This window comes from Schistosoma haematobium, chromosome 4 (genome assembly GCF_000699445.3).
Source record: "Schistosoma haematobium chromosome 4, whole genome shotgun sequence".
Classification (NCBI taxonomy): Eukaryota; Metazoa; Platyhelminthes; class Trematoda; order Strigeidida; family Schistosomatidae; genus Schistosoma; species Schistosoma haematobium.
In genome coordinates, this window is record NC_067199.1 from 40,458,481 (window position 1) to 40,477,500 (window position 19,020).

At 33.3% G+C, this 19,020-nt stretch overlaps 1 protein-coding gene across 2 annotated transcripts in view; it reads left to right on the top strand.

The window, feature by feature from the left end:
- The first annotated feature begins 226 nt into the window (after positions 1 to 226).
- The window catches only part of MAP3K1_1 (Mitogen-activated protein kinase kinase kinase 1), a 75,524-nt gene continuing 56,730 nt past the window's right edge, over positions 227 to 19,020 (top strand). For both annotated transcript variants that reach the window (XM_051216414.1, XM_051216413.1), the window contains exons 1-3: positions 227 to 388; positions 11,392 to 11,983; positions 13,027 to 13,583. In XM_051216414.1, coding sequence (XP_051067004.1) covers positions 11,555 to 11,983; positions 13,027 to 13,583 — 986 coding nt within the window. In that variant the 5' untranslated portion in view covers positions 227 to 388; positions 11,392 to 11,554. The remainder of the gene's footprint in view (positions 389 to 11,391; positions 11,984 to 13,026; positions 13,584 to 19,020) is intronic.

Sequence of the window (19,020 nt, forward strand, 5' to 3'; positions counted from 1 at the left end):
AGCTATTTTGTCCACAAGCGTATACACCATTTGCATATCCAGCTCTATTGATCCACTGCCGATGCATCAAAACATCTGGAACACACTTTTAATGGTAAGATGTGAGAGTAAGGATGTCAATCAGTCAATTTAATCTTAATCGACGTACATAAAAATTATTGAATACTCAGGGTTATTGAGAATTGAATTGACGGGTGTTGTTTTCATGGGTCGCTTTTGAAATCATCTGCTTGCTACTGTGTTATCGTGTGTCAAGGTTGTCCTACGTTGTTTGGAATTGGGATATTTCCATCTGTTAATTTTTGTTCAGCAAAGCACATTCCAGAATTGTAAGACGGTTAATTTTGGTTTTCCAAGTATGGTTTATGCAATTCTCTCCCAGAATAGAGTAAGTTAACATACTAAGTTTGTTAACAAACTTGTCGTGTCAGATAATCTAATTGATATCTCTGAGTTACACTATTCATGTCATTTATTATCTTTGTAGAACTAGAATTGTGGTAAAGGTTGAGGGTTTCTGGTTCCATACAGAGAGACCTCGACTAACATTTTGGTATACATACGTCATGATGTTTACAAATATCTGTCACATTATCAATGATTAGGTTTCCATATTTATTATTCCATAAACTACGAATATTTTGTTAGGCAAATCGCATAGTAGCCAAGTAGAATTTCGAAAGCTCATAGTACATTTTGTAGACTTCTCATACAACTATATCGCGCAAACTTCCATTCGTTCTACACTTTCGAAGGACAGGAAGTGTGTCTGCAAGGCAATCACATACTTTTAAGACAATTTAGTTTACGTTTCTAAGTTTATTTCGACATTTCTGAGTTATCACATCACTATGCGGTTCCACAGAATTGTCTTATGGGATCTTTGGCTGTATACTGATTTGTTATGACACTTGACTGGGAAGAGACGTTATGAAGTATCGACCAATCATATGGTATTTTGCGATTTATAAGACTAAACTAGTCATGTACTAACTGTTAGCCGCATATTTTTATCTTAATACCCCTACATATTTTATGTATCAAGGTGATAATGATTAATGATTATCATAATCATAAAATTAATCATAATCATAAAGTATCAAGGTGATAAGCATTTAGTTTCTTAGGTAATTGTCAAACTATTTATAATATCCCCAACTATTTTATTATTTATTTATCTGAACACATAAATATTGGTACGAGGGCACCAAATATATATGCGCCACACAAAACAATGAGAATTCGAAGAGAGAAAAAAGGTAAGGAGCGTAAAACAAAAGAACAGTGACGAACAGATTAGTGTAAGGTAGTGTAAGAATAATAAGAATGGGGGAAACAGAAACTTACAATCAGAAGAGATCTTTCAGTTTAGGAAGAAGCAACCACTTTTTTTATGAAGAAAGTAAAAGAAGGTTACAGCAGGATCGCCACTGGCTTCTATTCTGAGCCATGTATGATAACGTCTCTAGTCACTGTGTTGCGCCATCTCTCGGACCCTAGCCAGGGAGTCGTGAAGGACCAACACAAGCCAGCCCTTTGCAGCTTCCTTTCATACCACGACACCATGTCATACACCGACCACCTCTCCGCTATTTCCAGTCAGTCCCAGAGTCCGTAGATAATGCACGATGTGGAATTCTCTGGGCCCACATTCGGAGAACATGTCCAAGCCACCGAGGTCGGTGTTTCAAGATGTTGACATCAGTTGCATTATCATCTCTGTGCCCGAACACACATGAAGTTGCAACCGATGCTCATCTGTACTTTTCGGTGGAATGGTAGCTAGCCTAGAAGCAGACCAGGGTATGATCAGAGTCCAGATAGGTACTCAAAAATGAGCGGCAGTCTTTTACACAACCACGTCAGCGGTAGCTGATCGCGATGTGACCAATCTGGTTCCAGGCTTGAGATACAGGGGGAGGTCGCCAGGTGGCACATCGGCGATGACTGCCGGAAGTTAGTGCTAACCAGAAACAGGTTGTGGTCTGTGCACAGTTGCAGTAGACGGTCCCCGTTATCAGTCCTGCGACTAAAAAGTCACCGTCGGCCATTTAAACGACTCTCTTCTGTGCCTAGACGCCCGACCAGAGCATTCAAGTCGCTGGCTAGTACTACAATATCTGTCGAACGCACTTTCTGGAGAAGAACATAACTGGTGGTAGGATTCATCCTTGATTGCATCCGGGCTGCAATCTGTCTGGGCAACTTGGACCGATGCATATATATGCCTGGTCCTACGTTGCAGCTGACTGACTGTCGGGGCATAGGCGGAGATGACGAAAAGACATCGTTTCTCACGCCGATTTCTTCTCACTTTGATGGAACTTTCTAATCTAACAGGACATAACCGACTGTTAATGGGGATCCAATCGACAAGTGCTGCCTCAGCTCTAGCGCTTAGTGCGACACCAACGCTAGTAAGACTAGACCAAGATGTCACAGAGTCCCCGGATAAACGTACGTAAAACAAGCTTTTTGAAGCGACAGATGGAGAGCGAATTTGTAGTACTTCATTGGAGTCTTGAATACGGATCTCGGCTAGACAACAAATGTCGATATTAAGACTTTCCAAAGACATAGCCAACCTTATCTGTTGTCCGACCTGCATAAATGTGCGAACGTTGAAGGCAGCTAGTTTGAATGGTGCACTTGGTTTCAGGAAAACTGCTTCAGTATTCGTATCTGGTGGTAGCATACAATTTTCAACCAGGCAGCGACTCAAGGACGTTTAGATAGAGCCGAATTTCCACCATAGGCGATCTTCTGTATAAGTCGAAAAGTAAGTATAGACAGAGTAGGAATAAAAGAGAGTGAATAAATGACGTTAATAATAATAATAATAATAATAATAATAATAATAATAATAATGTGAATCGTATGATTGTTAATCGAAGCGAGGAAAGTATTTTCCATAATTATCGACAGTTCATCATTTGTGTGTGGGCTGTGATACTGCCCGGGTGCCCAGACCGAAGCAGGTGGCTTCTTAGGGGCCACACCCCGAGCCTTTGACCTAAAGGTCTAACCCACAAGGCAGTGGAGCATCGTGAGGAGATGCAATCCTATGGTAGCCGGTGACCAACGATTGGTTCATACGCGATTTGTTCCCGCAGGATACTGGAGCCCATGTGCACCATTGGTTTGGGATCCGGTTAAAGCGCCGGATATTCGCTTTTCGTCCTCTCACTTTTATAAACAACACCCCCGCCACGAGAAGGCAGTGATTAGGACTTCCCTGGCAGAGGCTGTATACGCGGTGCCGTGTGAGAGCATTTCGAGGAGGGCGGGCCCTCCCCACTCTCGGCCATACCAGGGCATTCGGGGGCATATCCCTAACTCAGTTGTTAGCATGTTTTTATTGCTTTGTAATAAGTGGTGTGAGTATAAGTTCATATTTATCTCCCTTGACACCTAGAAACCATCCAGAAACATTTAAGCGTTCGGTTTATGTATTGCTTTTAATGGTCTTTACGGCTACCCGGACCTTACATAACTTACCACTTGGCAATAAATTTCTTGTTTTGACCAGCATATGTATATGGCTTCTGATTTCCAAATTTCATAGCTGTTCATTTAAAACTAATGTATATTTCTGTCTTTGCCTTGGCAAAAATTTAAGATAAATAATTATATACAAAATATTTCTTCCTTAACAGTTTATTAACTTACTTGGGTTATTCCAAGTCACAAAATTGTTTCTATTTTTGTTGGGGTTTGGCTCAATCTGTTGATCTAAATATATGAGGCATTTACCTTAATCTTGTTGTATTTGCTGAGTGAATAAATAGTACTTTTTCAAACCTCTAGTTTATTTGTCATTGTCATATTACTTATGATCTTTCTATTACATTAATAATTAATGTACTCCAACTCTTAGGACCTGCCATACTTCTTAGTAAATGTCACTTAAATCTTTCAGTGACTATGTGGTTTTTTGAAGCTATCAACACGTTCCATAATATTCCGTATACATTCACCCTTTTGTACAAAAATTGAGAATATTAAGTAGCCAGATTTGTCAATGATTAGATTCGAGGCTGATTAAGGTCCCTCATTGTCAGAAATTTATTTAAAGCTGTTTGTTTGACAGCTTACATCAAAAAGTTATGTGGCAGAGGTTGATTCTAGCTTCTGTTTTTATTTGTCAGCCTAATTTACTTCTACTATGGATTAATTACTTTAAACTGATTAACTCAAATTATTTTTTATTCTCCATTGAAGATTGAGTTGCAAAGGATCAACTGATATCAACAATATCTAACTGCCTCATTAACTCTATGTTTTTATGTATTTAGTATTTATCCTCCAAAATGCGGGAAAGTGAGCCTATGCGGTGAGACTATAATTTAATGACGACATTTGAGCGATGCTGAGACCTTGAGAGCTATAAAACCGGCGTGAGGAATTAGGATTAGTATTTACAGTGCTTGTAATTTGGAATTAGATATAGGGTTTTCATCACGAACTTACATCATCTATAATGCCAAGACTCTATTAAGACAAATGGATGAGTGAATTTAGCGCCAAAATCCAAAACCCGTTATCTTATACGTGATTAGTTCGTCCATAAACTATAGTCTCGCCGCCTATGTCAGCCAAATGATTTTTGATTCCTTTTTTCTTTGTTCAACAAATTACAAGTGATACCTGTATACTAAAGGGTAGTCGAAAATAAACAAATATTTTAGTCCTTTAAATAAATATATCAGTCAAGAATCTTATCATTTATATATTTACATTTATCGTTTGATTCCTGACACAACATTGAGCACGTTACGCTTCAAAATGTATTCAAGACAAATTATTTCAATAGTTGGATTTCACTTTGCATCACCAATACATCTGCTGATGCAAGCATAAGACAAAAGATAGTTGTAAGAAACCTTTTAGGTTTTCTATTCCACTAAAAATCCCAGACTTCATCGGTATGTTAAATTATCTAATCTAAACGATTATTTGTAAAATATGGGGAATCTCAGCGCTTCCTTAGTATAATTTATTTCACAAGAGCACTTGAACTTATAAATATATTTATAAGGGTAAGTGATAAGGAGCGCTTCTATCAGTCAGTCAGCTAGTGTTGGACCTGATACGAGTGTGTAACCTCTCATCAACACACTGGGATAGTATGTGAAAATCATGGAAATAAAAACAGTATAACTTCCAATGGAACTCAAATATATGAAACAGTTCAGAAAAAACAAATGAGATTGAAGAGCATAAGTGTTCATAGCGATGGGACAGTCACATTTATTTGCACTTCAACAGCATAAAGAGAATATTAACAAAAGGTGAAAAACGTTATAATTTACTTTAGTATGTAGGAAAATAGAAAAAATTCTTTTTGGATTAGGAATAAAAATGAAACCGAATGCATGTAAACCTTCGCGAACATTTCCAAGTCATGAATCAATATTCCTAAGTGCCTAATTTTGAAATCTGTCGAACCCCACTCAAAATGACTACATTTTTGTTGGGGATGTTAGATCCCCATAACTCACTTGGTAAATGCCTTATTTTTGTAATTCTGATATGACGAGAAGAAAAGTCAAAATTCAATTGATTTACTTAATTATTTCCATTTTAATTCAATGTATGGATTACTCAATGTAGTATTTGTTTTGTTTTGCTGTATAACATACGGCATTCTTGTATTAAATTAACATGAATTATACTCAGCATATGATTTTTTATAACCCCAATTATTTAACATATATGTGATTTCATCCTAATTATTAATCAAAAATGGGTGTATGGATCAATATATAAATGAGTGCGTTTCCAACTAGACTTGTCGTGGTTGTTCGTGCTTCCCTCTTCTAAACTTAGACTTCTCTCTCTAGTTAGCTGGACTGGGATGAGTCGGAATAGCTAGACTTATCTGTGATTGTGTCACAGTCTTCGTTCCGTTCTCAAATTAGGTGAACTCTTAATCGTTTCAAACATAGCAATTTTAGAAACAGATCAGATCAGGAATAAGTGATTACGCTATTTTTGTACTGCCCTGACCTTGTTGGTTTTCTTATTAAGATGTTTTAGGATAGTCAAACACTCTTTGTAATATCTAAATATGTAAACAGATTGGTAGCTAGGTGTTGTTTACGGCAATACTCTACATATCTAGGAATTAAAAGGTAATAATACGGTTAAAATTGATGATAAACTTTTAAGGTAACCAATTCAAATAATTAACTGCAAATATTTATGACTCCATTCTTTATTGCTGGGTGTAAATCTTGAATAGGCATGGGTTTCTTCAACTCTTCAAATTTGCATTTTCAGTATGCTATTATTCGTATGGAAACTAATTATTGAAGACTTTGACGATTACCTCTTAATTTCTGACACCAAATATAATATAACACGATAATTTCTCACTTAGTCAGACAACTGCATCGTTTTCTTTTCTTGGTGAAATATAATTTATAATGAAGGACTCAATATTTACCTTGGTTTCCATCGAACAATTGACTCATCCACTATAGCAGACAGTATTTGGAATACCAGCTATCGGTGTAATTACAGTTATAGGTAAATGTATGTGCAAGTTTATTATAAGTATACTTATTATCTAATGGTTCATTTCATAGTGCTCAAAATTTTGTCTGGTTCTATGGGACAGTAAGGTTGCATAATAACGTTTCACGGGATAGTTTTTATAATGTGTGTAATATGCTTTTCCAATTTAGGTATTATTACACATTGAACTGAATGTGAGAGATAACTCAATAATTAGCGCGTTACTTAAATACAACCGACCAATTCACTCCAAAGATTTAATTTATTATTTAATCTCATGCAGCTCATTAGTCAACTACAGGTTCATATGCTTAGATCTAAGCTGCAATCTTGATCTTGAACGCACTACATATTCATTCAGAGCTCCAAAGATAAATAATACACATTTTACTGTATTCAAAACTAGTGGTTTATGGATGCTGTATTTAGTAATTGCTTTGTTTTTCTTCACTAGTAAAAAATTATTTAATATATCAATGTTCGGTTTTGATTTTTATTTTATATATCACTGTCTCCTATTGCTACCATTCTTAAACTGTTATTTCAACGTAGTTCAGTTCCTTTCAAAGGATAACCATAGAGCGGAAGTGTTTAACATATCTTCCAAAAATTTTCATTCTACCCCAGAACAAAATTACATTTTATGGACTAAATTGTAGGAAATTTGTTTTGTTCTAAGTTTACAAGAAAAGCGCAGTTATATACGGCGCCATTTTCTCAACATTTGACATTTTTGAAAAATATGTTTAGTAGTTGCATAGAAAGGAAACAAATAATAATTTTTATGCTATTTATCTGACAATAAGATGTTGAACAGTTTTCTTTTTGTAAACATATCAATTCTACATTGTTTGAAATTTTCATTCATTTTTAAACAGGTACTTTTACCCTTTCAAAACAATGTCATCCACATAAAATTAGTAATGTCTATCTTAGTACTGATGAATTTATTTAAAATAGGCCTAACATTACTAAAATATAAAGTTGAAGCTTTCCTTACACTTTCTATCCAGTTTTACTTATTATTTTTAAAGTTGACTATTGACGTTAGACTAAATAATTGTTTTTTATTCTGAATAGTAACGAAAAAAAGTATGACTTATTTTAGCATAGATAATTCAGGCTTAAGTGATATTTTTATTTAAAAAAAGAATACCAGTGACTTATTTTCATTAGAACTCTTCCTTAAGTTGATAAGTACACAATTGGATGAAATATAACTACTCAAAAATTCGTAAATTTATATCAATCTGAAAGTCCCACCAAATCACGATAAGGGAAAAAAGAATGGTTAGGAGAAGGTTGTCTGCGTAAGAAAAAAAACCTAGTCGTAATAGTCATTTAAATATTTCCGACAAAAAAAACTTACCATTAATTGCTTGTATCATCGCATGTTGTATCTATATGCCGACTAGTTATTTTGGTTTAGGATATAGAGGGAGTCGAATAACTCATATATGATCAACTTATACCCTATTCCTCATGTGTTGAAGAAAATCACTAAAGCGAATCGGTTTTCTAACTACGGGTCATTTTTATTTAGACTTAAATAGTTTTTAAATAGCGTCAGATGATTTTTATCTCTAAATCGTTAGCTAGGTACCAATAGTTGGATCGTTCTACTGCTAGATCCCTTTTTCTCGTCAAAAGAAATAAATTTAATCAAATAAATGCAGATATCTGGTCTTCATGAATTTTGATTTAGTTGATCAAAGTAGGAGGCACAATGAAGCTCTGTAATGAGTCGTACAGCCTTAAATGTCTACGTAAGCTAATGTTGTTTCTACGTGAAATTCAAAGGAAGTACATCAGACTGATATCACTGAACTCATTTCTGAAAACCATATTAAGTATAAGACCAGAAATGTCTTGGTTCTCATGATTAATTCATCTGATTAACCAGTGAAATCCTCGGATGTATGTTTCCTAATAATCAGCAACTAATATTAGTCTTCAAATTAACTTCAACATACCACACTTTAGTTCGTTAGCATAAAATAAAACTTCTCACAAAGTTGTAATGGGTTTTCAATATATATATATGGTCATTTCTAACGATACTTTATTTAAACTATTTATGTGAATATGAAGTAAATATAAATGATTTAGATAAAAGATTTTTTGGGAACCAGTCTTACATCCTCTAAAGTATTTGAAATCCTCTCTATTCAGCTGAAATATTTTTCTCTTATGAACAGCGGCATACTTACTGATGTCACCCAATTGATATGTGAACATTAGCCGTAAGTTCTTTAAACTAATAAGAGTAACTATGTCCATGATTGTCTAATTACCTTTGGATCACATTTCCGATATAAGGATGAGTGCTACCCCCTAGCTACCTAAACTGAAGTGGAGTTCAAACATTCAGAACAATGGTCTTAGCAACTATGGCACTAAATTATCACCTGCTACGCAAAAACATATTTTTCCGAAAGCACAGTTTCCGGATTCATCCGAACTGTAACAGTGTAGTCTACAACAGAAATATATGAAATATGTATCTCAGGTAAGAAAATAACCTGGGACTTCTCAGCGCCTGAAGATCAACTATAGTTAACGATAGCTGTTATTACCGTAATAAATGTAATGAAGTGCAGATAATTACAAAATAGTATGAAAAATATGCAGGGTAAAATTATCTGCAGTATTCTGATAAATTTTAAGCTGTCAGTATAGGGGTTGTGGAGAGTATTAAGTTTTTGGTTGAGACCATGAACCGACTGATGCTAGACCACTGTTGGAAACCTGTAAGCACTGGACGGCCGTTTTTCCCTATTGTGGGACTCCTCAACAGTGCGCATCCACGATCCCGCTCGCGGAATTTGAACCCAAGGCCTTCAGTCTCGCGCGTGAACTCAACCTACTAGACCAATGAGCCGGCATCCAATGGTGTTAGTGTCTAACACCAACCAATCTACGAATTTGCGCGACCATCTTCCATTGTACTGAGGTAAATACCTGTCTCTACCCGACACGGATTATCTCCACTAGTCACGGTTTCTCACTAGAACTCCGAGAATTCCCTCACGAAGCTAGTCACTGGTGAGCGCATATTAATTATAGGGGTTGTGGAGATTATTAAGTTTTTAACTGAGGTCAGGTTTCCAACAGTGGTCTAACATCAATCGGTTCATGATCTCAATCAAAAAGGTTAAGCTATGTCATCCAATCTCTAATCGCTTCAACTTCTTACTTTTTGAACATTAACCAAGAAACTTAGAATTCAAGACATTTATTCTCCATGCCGTTATTTGTTAGATAGACTTAGGATTTGACTTAATCACCATTTCTTTCATCCTACTTCATTCAATTAGTAAGTTAATTTATTTTTTGAATATGAACAAATATATCTACTCAATCTATACGATTATAGTGAGAGTTGATCAGGTAGGTAGGTAGGTATACATACTGCACTTTACTATTAATACTATTTAAAGTAACATTGATAAAACGAAAAACAAGACAAAACACATTGAAGTGTTTCCAGTTTAATTAATCACGTTAGTTGTTATTTCAAATAGATTTTATTTTTCACATATCTAAATATTTTTCTTTTTCATGAACTATGCATGACTCATTCAATTTGTTGAAATGAAAAAAAATATATATATTTTTTTTGTATTTTGTTTGTCATGATAACTATCTCTTTATTAACATCATTATTAATTCATAATAACAATAATAATCAATAAATATAACAATTAAAATGAAATTTGAAGTTAAGGTCAACAAAAGTTCCAGTTCTATACAAGATCTATGCTAGTTGTAAGTTGATTTTTTTAAAAAAAACAAAATATGATATTCATTCGTGTAACCATTTTGGAAATAAAAAATTTTTCCGTTACAAAGTATTATTAATCTGACACTAATAATGGCGCCAATAACGTAAAACTACTTGGAATAAATATTTAAACATCGATCGCATCAGTACACTAGGGTAGCTGGGTAACTAAAGGGTGGTGTACCCACCCAACAAATAATGGTCGGTCTTACCTTCAACTGCTTTCAGGTTTTCAATAATTATCTATTTCTGATCGGTTCGTGATTTTAATGAAATTCAACATCTTCACAACGCTATTAACAGCTTATTCAACTTTAAAACCCTGTAGTTTCACAAAAGAAGTGAACATTCCACCCAAATCAGTACATACACTCATGTTTGGCATTCAGGAGGTGAAGTGGATTTGAGTCATTCACTGATTAACCAACAACCAAATTTTAAAATTAGTGAACACCAATTTCATGTCTATTTCAAGTGATTATTATCAATTTTAGCCAGGAATTTTTGAAAAACTACTCAGAACTTTTGAATAATCAGTATTCAGGTCTAAATCCCAGCGTCGATCCAACATAAGTTGTCCTACTAAAAGTTTATCTTTCAACCAAACCTTTTGATCAATCCAAGTCTCAGAAGGTTTACGGTAAAAATTTAGATTAGAAATTAATTGCAATAACCAATGTGAGCTAAAGAATCTTTGTTTAACCGTTAAAACTCAAGATAATGTGGGGAGGGAGGAAAAGAACCTTGGAAAACAAGTTCGATCTAAAAAAAGCGTGTATATATGACGTTATCCAGTACACTAAAATCAGTCCTCATATCATATCGACAACTACTGAATTATTATTGAAAAGCAGCGTATTGATTAGTTGTTTAACTCTACTACATTATTTCAATATCTTCCAATTTATTTTACCAATTATATCCCGTCGCGCCAATGTGTTATGACATCTTGGGACAATGCTTATCTTCGTCAGGCTCTATGTTGATGATAGTTGACTGACTGACAACATAACATTACATTTCTTAACATATTTATTATTTTACCGAATTGAGACCGATTTAAGTCATCTCCTTTTTCTGTTCTTTAGGTCTCTTATGCTTTTTCTAATGGTGGTTTTACCAATCAATCAAATATTTGGAAAACAAAGGTAAACAGAATAACAAGTTAATTTCAAGTAAAAAGCAATTAAAAACAAAAACTCGAAATTATATTTAACTCCTCATCCTCCTCCAATCCCTTCTATTTTACCAATGACTAAAATCTGTTTATTTAACAAATACAAACTTCAAATTAAACAAGCTCTAGATGGAAATTTCATTGTACTTTATCAACCTGCTCCAAATTCATTTATTATCATACAAAAAAATGAAGGAATTACACATAATAAAAGTGATCATAATATTCATCAAGAAAGTGATCATCATGATAACTTAAATTCTTCTAGTATAAATATAAATGATTGTCAATCAAAATCTCATTCACGTCGTCAACGACGACAACGATTTCGTGTAGTTATTGGACCACAATTATGTAATTGTCAAAATGGAATTATGCATGAAACAGGAATGACTATTAAGTTAATTGAACCATGTGTTCATTTATTGTTTGTTATGTTGCATGTTCTTAAAATACCGATTGATGATCCACATTTAACGGCAATACCTTTACCTAGTTCAAAAGTAAGTCATGTTATTTGACAGATTATAATAAGAAATGAATATTTCACCATTCTTAAAGTCTAATTTCCCTATTTGTAGCCAAATATCATTTAAACATGTATGTAGTATCAAAGCATTTTTAGGTTTCGAATCCATATCGTTCAGTGTTACACTCGTTAATATTATAAACGGTTTATTTGAGCTACAAAACGTTTCTACGAGTATTTATTATGTCAGTCAATTAGTCGGTGCTTTCAATTTAGAACAGTGACATCCTAATGAGTAAAAATGAGTCATTTAAGTAATGAAATATTTAAGGAAATATGAAGATGAGAAACTATTGGATTACGATGAAGACTTGATGAATTTGTGTCATTGATCACGATTTTGATTTAGGTTATGGACTTTTGATATCTTATAATTTTTAATCCTCACGTGAAATGGAATAAACAAACTTACATACAAAAACTTCGCTTGTCAATAAAACGTCGATTTATTGGGTTACGTACGGTAATTCGGCTCTAAGTCTTACAGGATTATAACAAACCGTGAAAACACAAATCTACATTATGTTTTATTTAGGCCTCACCAAACACAACGTAGTGAGTTTTACTGTTGTGAATAAAAGGCCTGTAAGCTGAATGTGTTTAGTTCAATCCAAGAAATCAACAACTGAAAATCTTAGGTCCTAATCCATCTCAATATTGAACGATGTTTATTTGCGTTAATCTATTAGTGGTCTTAGTTTAATAATAAAAATACTATAATAATAAATACTATTTGACAATTTCACCCTAGTAATGTAAAAATGACATTGGTAAGTACGTTACTCGATAATGTTTGGTAATTGAAGTTACTTAAAAGGAAATTTTAGGCTTACATTTCATGAGTCAGTGACGTGTGTCTGTAATTCTCATGGAAATAATGATCCCCTAAAGATTGACTATACTTTCAAACTAGGATTTGCTTTCCGATTTATAGTGACGTTTCAAATTGTAAGTACATGATTACAAAACATTTTTTAAAATATTTTGAACTTATTTATGAGTATAAATTTTTTCCAGGCTGAATTTTGGATTGAAAAGTATCGCAATCATCGTCATTCATTAGTCCAGTCCTACACTAAAAATAGAAGAAACTCAAATACATTGAAAAATGAAGGAAATCAACCGGAAACACTTAAGTTGCCAGAAAAACTAATCAACTCTGAAATATCAAACACACGTCTAATCATTCCTCAGCCCATTCGTCATGAAAAGACAAATAACTTTCTTCATTTACGTGCTATTATGAATCCAAGTGCCCATGATTCTAGTGAATTGTCATCGATCACACAAGACATTGTTCCTGTATCTAGAAGAGAGACTGAAAGTGCAGGAACATGTGACCCAAGTACTTCATATACAGCAGCAACCTCAAGGACAAGTTCCATCGATAGTATAGAAAGCTGTAAATTAGACTCATCCTGTCGATCAAATGACCAACATTGCCGTCCCCGCCATCAAACTACATTTTCGTGCTCCTCTAGCTCGGAAACGGGTTTGTCCTGTCGACGGCCTCAAACTGCGCCTCAGCCTGAACTTCCACCCAGACTAGGTCGAACAAGAGCCAAGTTTGTCAGGTATTTGTCATTAATATTACAATTGTCATAACATGTCCACATGTATACACATTTATATACTATCTGATAGTTCTAGAGAGTTGGCTGAATCACGCCAAAAAGACGCTTATTGAGAAACTAGTGAAAGCCTTGAAGTAATAGGATATATTTGTATATCATATGATCCAGTATTCCACAAAGAACACCATCTATCATTAATACCAAAATCCAGTTTGATTTCTCCACCCACTACTTATTAGCAAATCACTTTGAAGAGAAAATCAATAAATCTATAATAAAAACCAATGAGAACAGTCAAATCGAAGAAGTTGAATATTTTTTATTTAAACTAGCAGTGAGACTTATTGTGAATCTACCTTAGTGACGAGGTTCAAGATAGAATGGAATGATCCCAAGTTACCAGAGATTTTTAAGCTGAAATGAAAACTTTACCTTCAACTGTTTTTAATTTTATCAATCTTTTTATGACTATAAAAGGAAGGTGACCATCTAGTTATTTGTATTGTGGTTACTTTTTCCCAACACAATAATTGAATACACGTTTTTTGAATCAGAAATAATTTACCAAAATATCTTGACACTGATTCATATTACCACTAGAAATGGATTTTTTTCGTGTCACCTTATAAATCATGACTGATTGGATTTCATTACTGTACGTCAATAAGATTTTATGTACATAACGGCTGATAATACCAGTTAAAATTTTAAAAAATAGGTGTATATTAATGAAGATGATTGATCACTGGATAGTATTGGTCAATGTGTTTTTTCGTCTAATGATTAGTGAGAAGCAAATTCGATAGATCAATTTGTCATCTGGACATTAGTCTAAGTGACTCAGCATCTCACGGGCTATTGCCTTAATTGTATACATTAGAGTTGACTGCGATGCCATTCAGCCTTAATTATAAGTGATGTGAATCATTACCGATGCTTGTTATTTCCATCAAATTGTCTAGTTTTATTTATCATATAAATTACCTCTCTCTACATAAAACTACTGGACATTTGCGTACATACATAGGGTTGAGTTTTAAATTTTATGATAAATTTAACCTAACAATTTCGATTGTATAACCTGGACCTGATTGTACAATTTTTCGTGATTGTTTTAAAGGTCACGCCTGTATCACATATAAAACCCATAATTTTGCTGTTTGTAAACAAGAAATTTGTCCTATCTAAAACAAATGTATTATTTTTCTTACTGCGTTCTGGTACCTGTCTAGACGTTTAAGACTATTTATAAAAACTAAACATTGTATACATAAATCAAATATCATGGTAATAAAAGCTAAACTCATCTCAGTTCGCATTATTTATAGGCTGAATTTCATTTCTGTATGGTGGCAACAACTTGTTTGAATAATTATGATTATTACACTTAATAAATCATACACCACATTACTGATCTGAAGTAATCGGTATCTAGGATATACATACAGTTCAATTATAGGCATGAATTTCAACTCGTTTACTCTAGTTTCTGTAAAGTATTTTATTCGTCAATAGTATTGAAAAGAAAACACGAGCTTGTAGTTATGTTTTTATTCAACGAATGCCTAAGTCATACATTATCAAGCTATTCGGGACCAATTCAAGCTAATATGTACTGAAGTTCGGATAAATTTACTTTTTATATGCAATTAATTAACAAAAATGTTCGTATATAATCTTTGAATTGAAAACTTAGCTTAGGAAAAATTTATTCGCTTCGGTTAGAAAAGCAGACAAATTTGTCTCATTTAAAACTTTATGCTTCGCTTAAACATAAACATAAGTTTTCTTCATTATGACATGATACTAGTTGATGAACTACGGATAATTACCATACACTCGTTTTTTTCCAATTTAAGGATCATCAATACATCACATGAACGTCTATCATCAATACAATTATGAAAAGATGACCCTATAAATCTCTTCCCAAATACTAATTTAGTATAAAATAAGACATTCTAGATTGTATTTATGTTTGTGCATGTAGTTTTCATGATTGTTTCACGAATAAATTCATGAAAAATAATACTCGTCTCTTAAAATTTAATTTATTATCTTTTCATAATTATTCTATATCATTATTATCCGGATTATGAAAAAAGGAAAGAATCAAATGGTCCATTCCACTATTTACTTTAATACACATATCGAATATAAGAAAACTTTTGAATTATTTAGTTGAATTCATGAGTCAATTGAAGCTAGACTATCATGAAAAATCTGGAAGCACTGGTTGACCGTTTCGTCCTAGTGCGTGACTCTTCGGTTGTGCGCATCCACGATCCCACCCCTTGGGACTCGAACCCAGTACCTATCAGTCTCGTGCGCGAACTCTTCACCTGTAGACCACTCATCTCTTATATTTTAATTTATTATCTTTTCATTATTATCCGGAATATGAAAAAAGAAACAAAAAGAATCAAATGATTTATTCCACTATTTATTTTATTACACAAGTCAAATAACTGAATGAAGAGATTACGTTTAAAATTTATATGGAAAATTTATTTCTTCATAAACTTCTTTTTTTTTTACTGAATTAACACTCAAACATCAATAAAATAAAAATAAATAAATAAAAAAGAAATAATTACAAAATTCATTCAATTTCTTTCTTTCTTTCTTTCCTTTTTTTTAATGATAAAACACATAAAAAAATATAACAATAATAATTTATTATATTTCAATATTTATTCGAAAAAAATGGAAAGCAAACTTCACATTGAAATACCAAGTCATTATGCTTAATAGTAACAATTACTTTTTCAAAATAAATAAATAAATAAATAAACATAAAGTCTTACATGACTCATTGTGTGTTGTTCATCAAATAAATTGAGAGACGGTGAGTGTGCCTGTGTGTGTGTGAGAGAGAGAGAAAGAGTTAATTGTTACTTTTCTTTTCACTTATCAATTTCATATAGATAGATATATACATATCTCTTAACATCTGTGTCTTATAATTTATAAAGCAATTTTTTTCATTTTATTATAAATTATAATATTCATTTAAAGAAATAATAAATTTATGGGCTGCCCTAACAAAGTATTTCATTTAACTCTATAAATCTATATTCATAGAGCTTATAGAACATGTTCAAATTCTACAGAATTCAATTAATTATTTAGTTACTAAGTTAAAGAACAGAAACAGTAATTTCGATCAAATTTTGAGAAAAAAATTTTTTTGCGTTCAATTACACGATAAAGTATCTGTCTAATACTTCTGTGATTTTAATGATTGTCTCCCTCTTTCAATTCGTAATGCAAAATATATTGTAATCTAAATAAGAAAGATTAGTTCAGCGAAGAGTTCTCCTTTTGACAATCGCAAATATATATACTTATTTTTACAGGATAATAATAATACTGATAATAAACTTCTGTTAGACATGGTGACACTGAGGTTAAATAAACAAAGGTATTAAAAAAAGTTTTAAACAAGGAAAGTCTAATAATCGTTTGATTGTTATTGGCTTAAGTATTCATCAAAAGATAGACAGGGAAATTATCATTGGGAAAGGATGGCTCAGCATGATAAGATAAAATGTTGAAACAAAGGTGAAATGTATTCAGAATGATCGTAGAAACAAAAATAAACCAGTTGGGGGTAGAGGATTTAAGGGGAAGATGAAAGGTGAAGCAGATGACTGTAAAGGAAGAAGAGTCTGGAAAAGCGAAATAATATTATAAGACATTAAGACGATGGTAGAAGAAGAGGTTGTACCAGTCTCTTTTGCACACAGAATTCTGGTTTCTCCAGATGCATGGCTAATGCTTCGGCAATGCAAAGAAGATGCAGTCTAATTGTCTTTGGAAGACTTCTACGTACCTTGTAGATGACTTTGAACGCAGAGTCTGTCTTGATTGAGCGACCTGCGTTCACAAGGTATTCGATTATTGAACTTCTTATTGAGCCGTTGCCTCCTCTTTTTAGCCACGCCGGACAATGTTGTTGAATTCTTTCGGATAAAGTACTCATCGAACGACCTATATACCTAGCTCCACAAAAGCAGGTAAATTGGTAAATGCACATTGAGTTGACCAGATGCGATACTTTATCCTTCAAATAAGCATCCGGTATTCCGATATTAATCTCATTATCGTTTACGTACTTGCAGATAAAATAATGATCTCTGTGAGTGGAACATTAGTGAACAATGATTCGACATCTAGAGATAGCATAATTTTGTCATTTACATTCACTTCTTTTATGTGCTCGATAAATTCAAAAGTATCACGTACGGAGTGTTTACAAATATGTTTTCTAACGGGTTCTAAGAGATTTGTTAGCCACTTTGCTATACAAATCTAACAAATATTTACTAACATCCTTTTGAATATCCATTATAAATGTTTAACTGATATGGTATACTAGCAGTTTATAAGTTCATGTTTTCATTCTACAAAGCAATGCATGTAATAAACGAAAATATCATGTTTTATTTTCGAATAATTCCACACTTTGTCGAAATATTTATCTGCAGGTTTCAGGTTTCTGTCAGTTTTTTATTTTATTTTTTAAAATTACAGATCTTAAATAAACCATGTTAGGTACTTGAAAAGCGGGATGATTGCAAAGATATACTTCGTTTTAGATTTGTGTTACCCGTTAATGAGGCATATTCCCAACATTGATAATTAATATTTTGCTTTTATAATTTCAGTAGAGTAGAACATTTGACTAGATACATACTAAAATTTGAAATCGCTATTTATCTATATATATTCATCCCTAGATAGTATAAATGTGAATTACCAGTCAATTAGCAAATAATCAGTCGGAAGTGAGATGAGATTCACAAGGTAACGAGTAATATCTTAGCTCCAGACTTTGTATATCTTCCTTAAGAAAATAGTATAGATTATATTACGAGTAGAGGTTAAACAGTTTATCATTCTTGAAGATCATTTAATTTTCTCCCTGCCTTCCTTCATATCCCTTGTTTTCTATATTCCTGGTTTATATCCCTGTTTATCACGTAAAATATTTTGCAACATGCAATTTCTACTTACAATATGATACATGTATGGATTTGAAATTAACAATAGACTTATAAGCAGAGATGGATGGTGGCTAGTAGTGAAATACAGGACGCGCGTTTCATCCCTTTTGGGACTCGCCAGCTGAATGTTCCTGCATCCCCAGGGTTGATATTCACTCTTGGACAGGTACTTCCAACTGATGAGTCCCAAATAGGATGAAACATGCGTCCTAGATTCTACTGCTTGCCGCTATTAATCTCCGCCTGTAATAATAATAATTGTGATTTAAGGCGATAACGAGGCAATCCACACATGATGTATATATGTCAATATGAGACTGATCAATTGCAGTCCTAAACATCAATGGAAGATTGAAACAACCAATACAAAAAATAAACAACAGACTCATTCTTTAGATCACCAATCACAGATTCTTTTCAGACTGGTT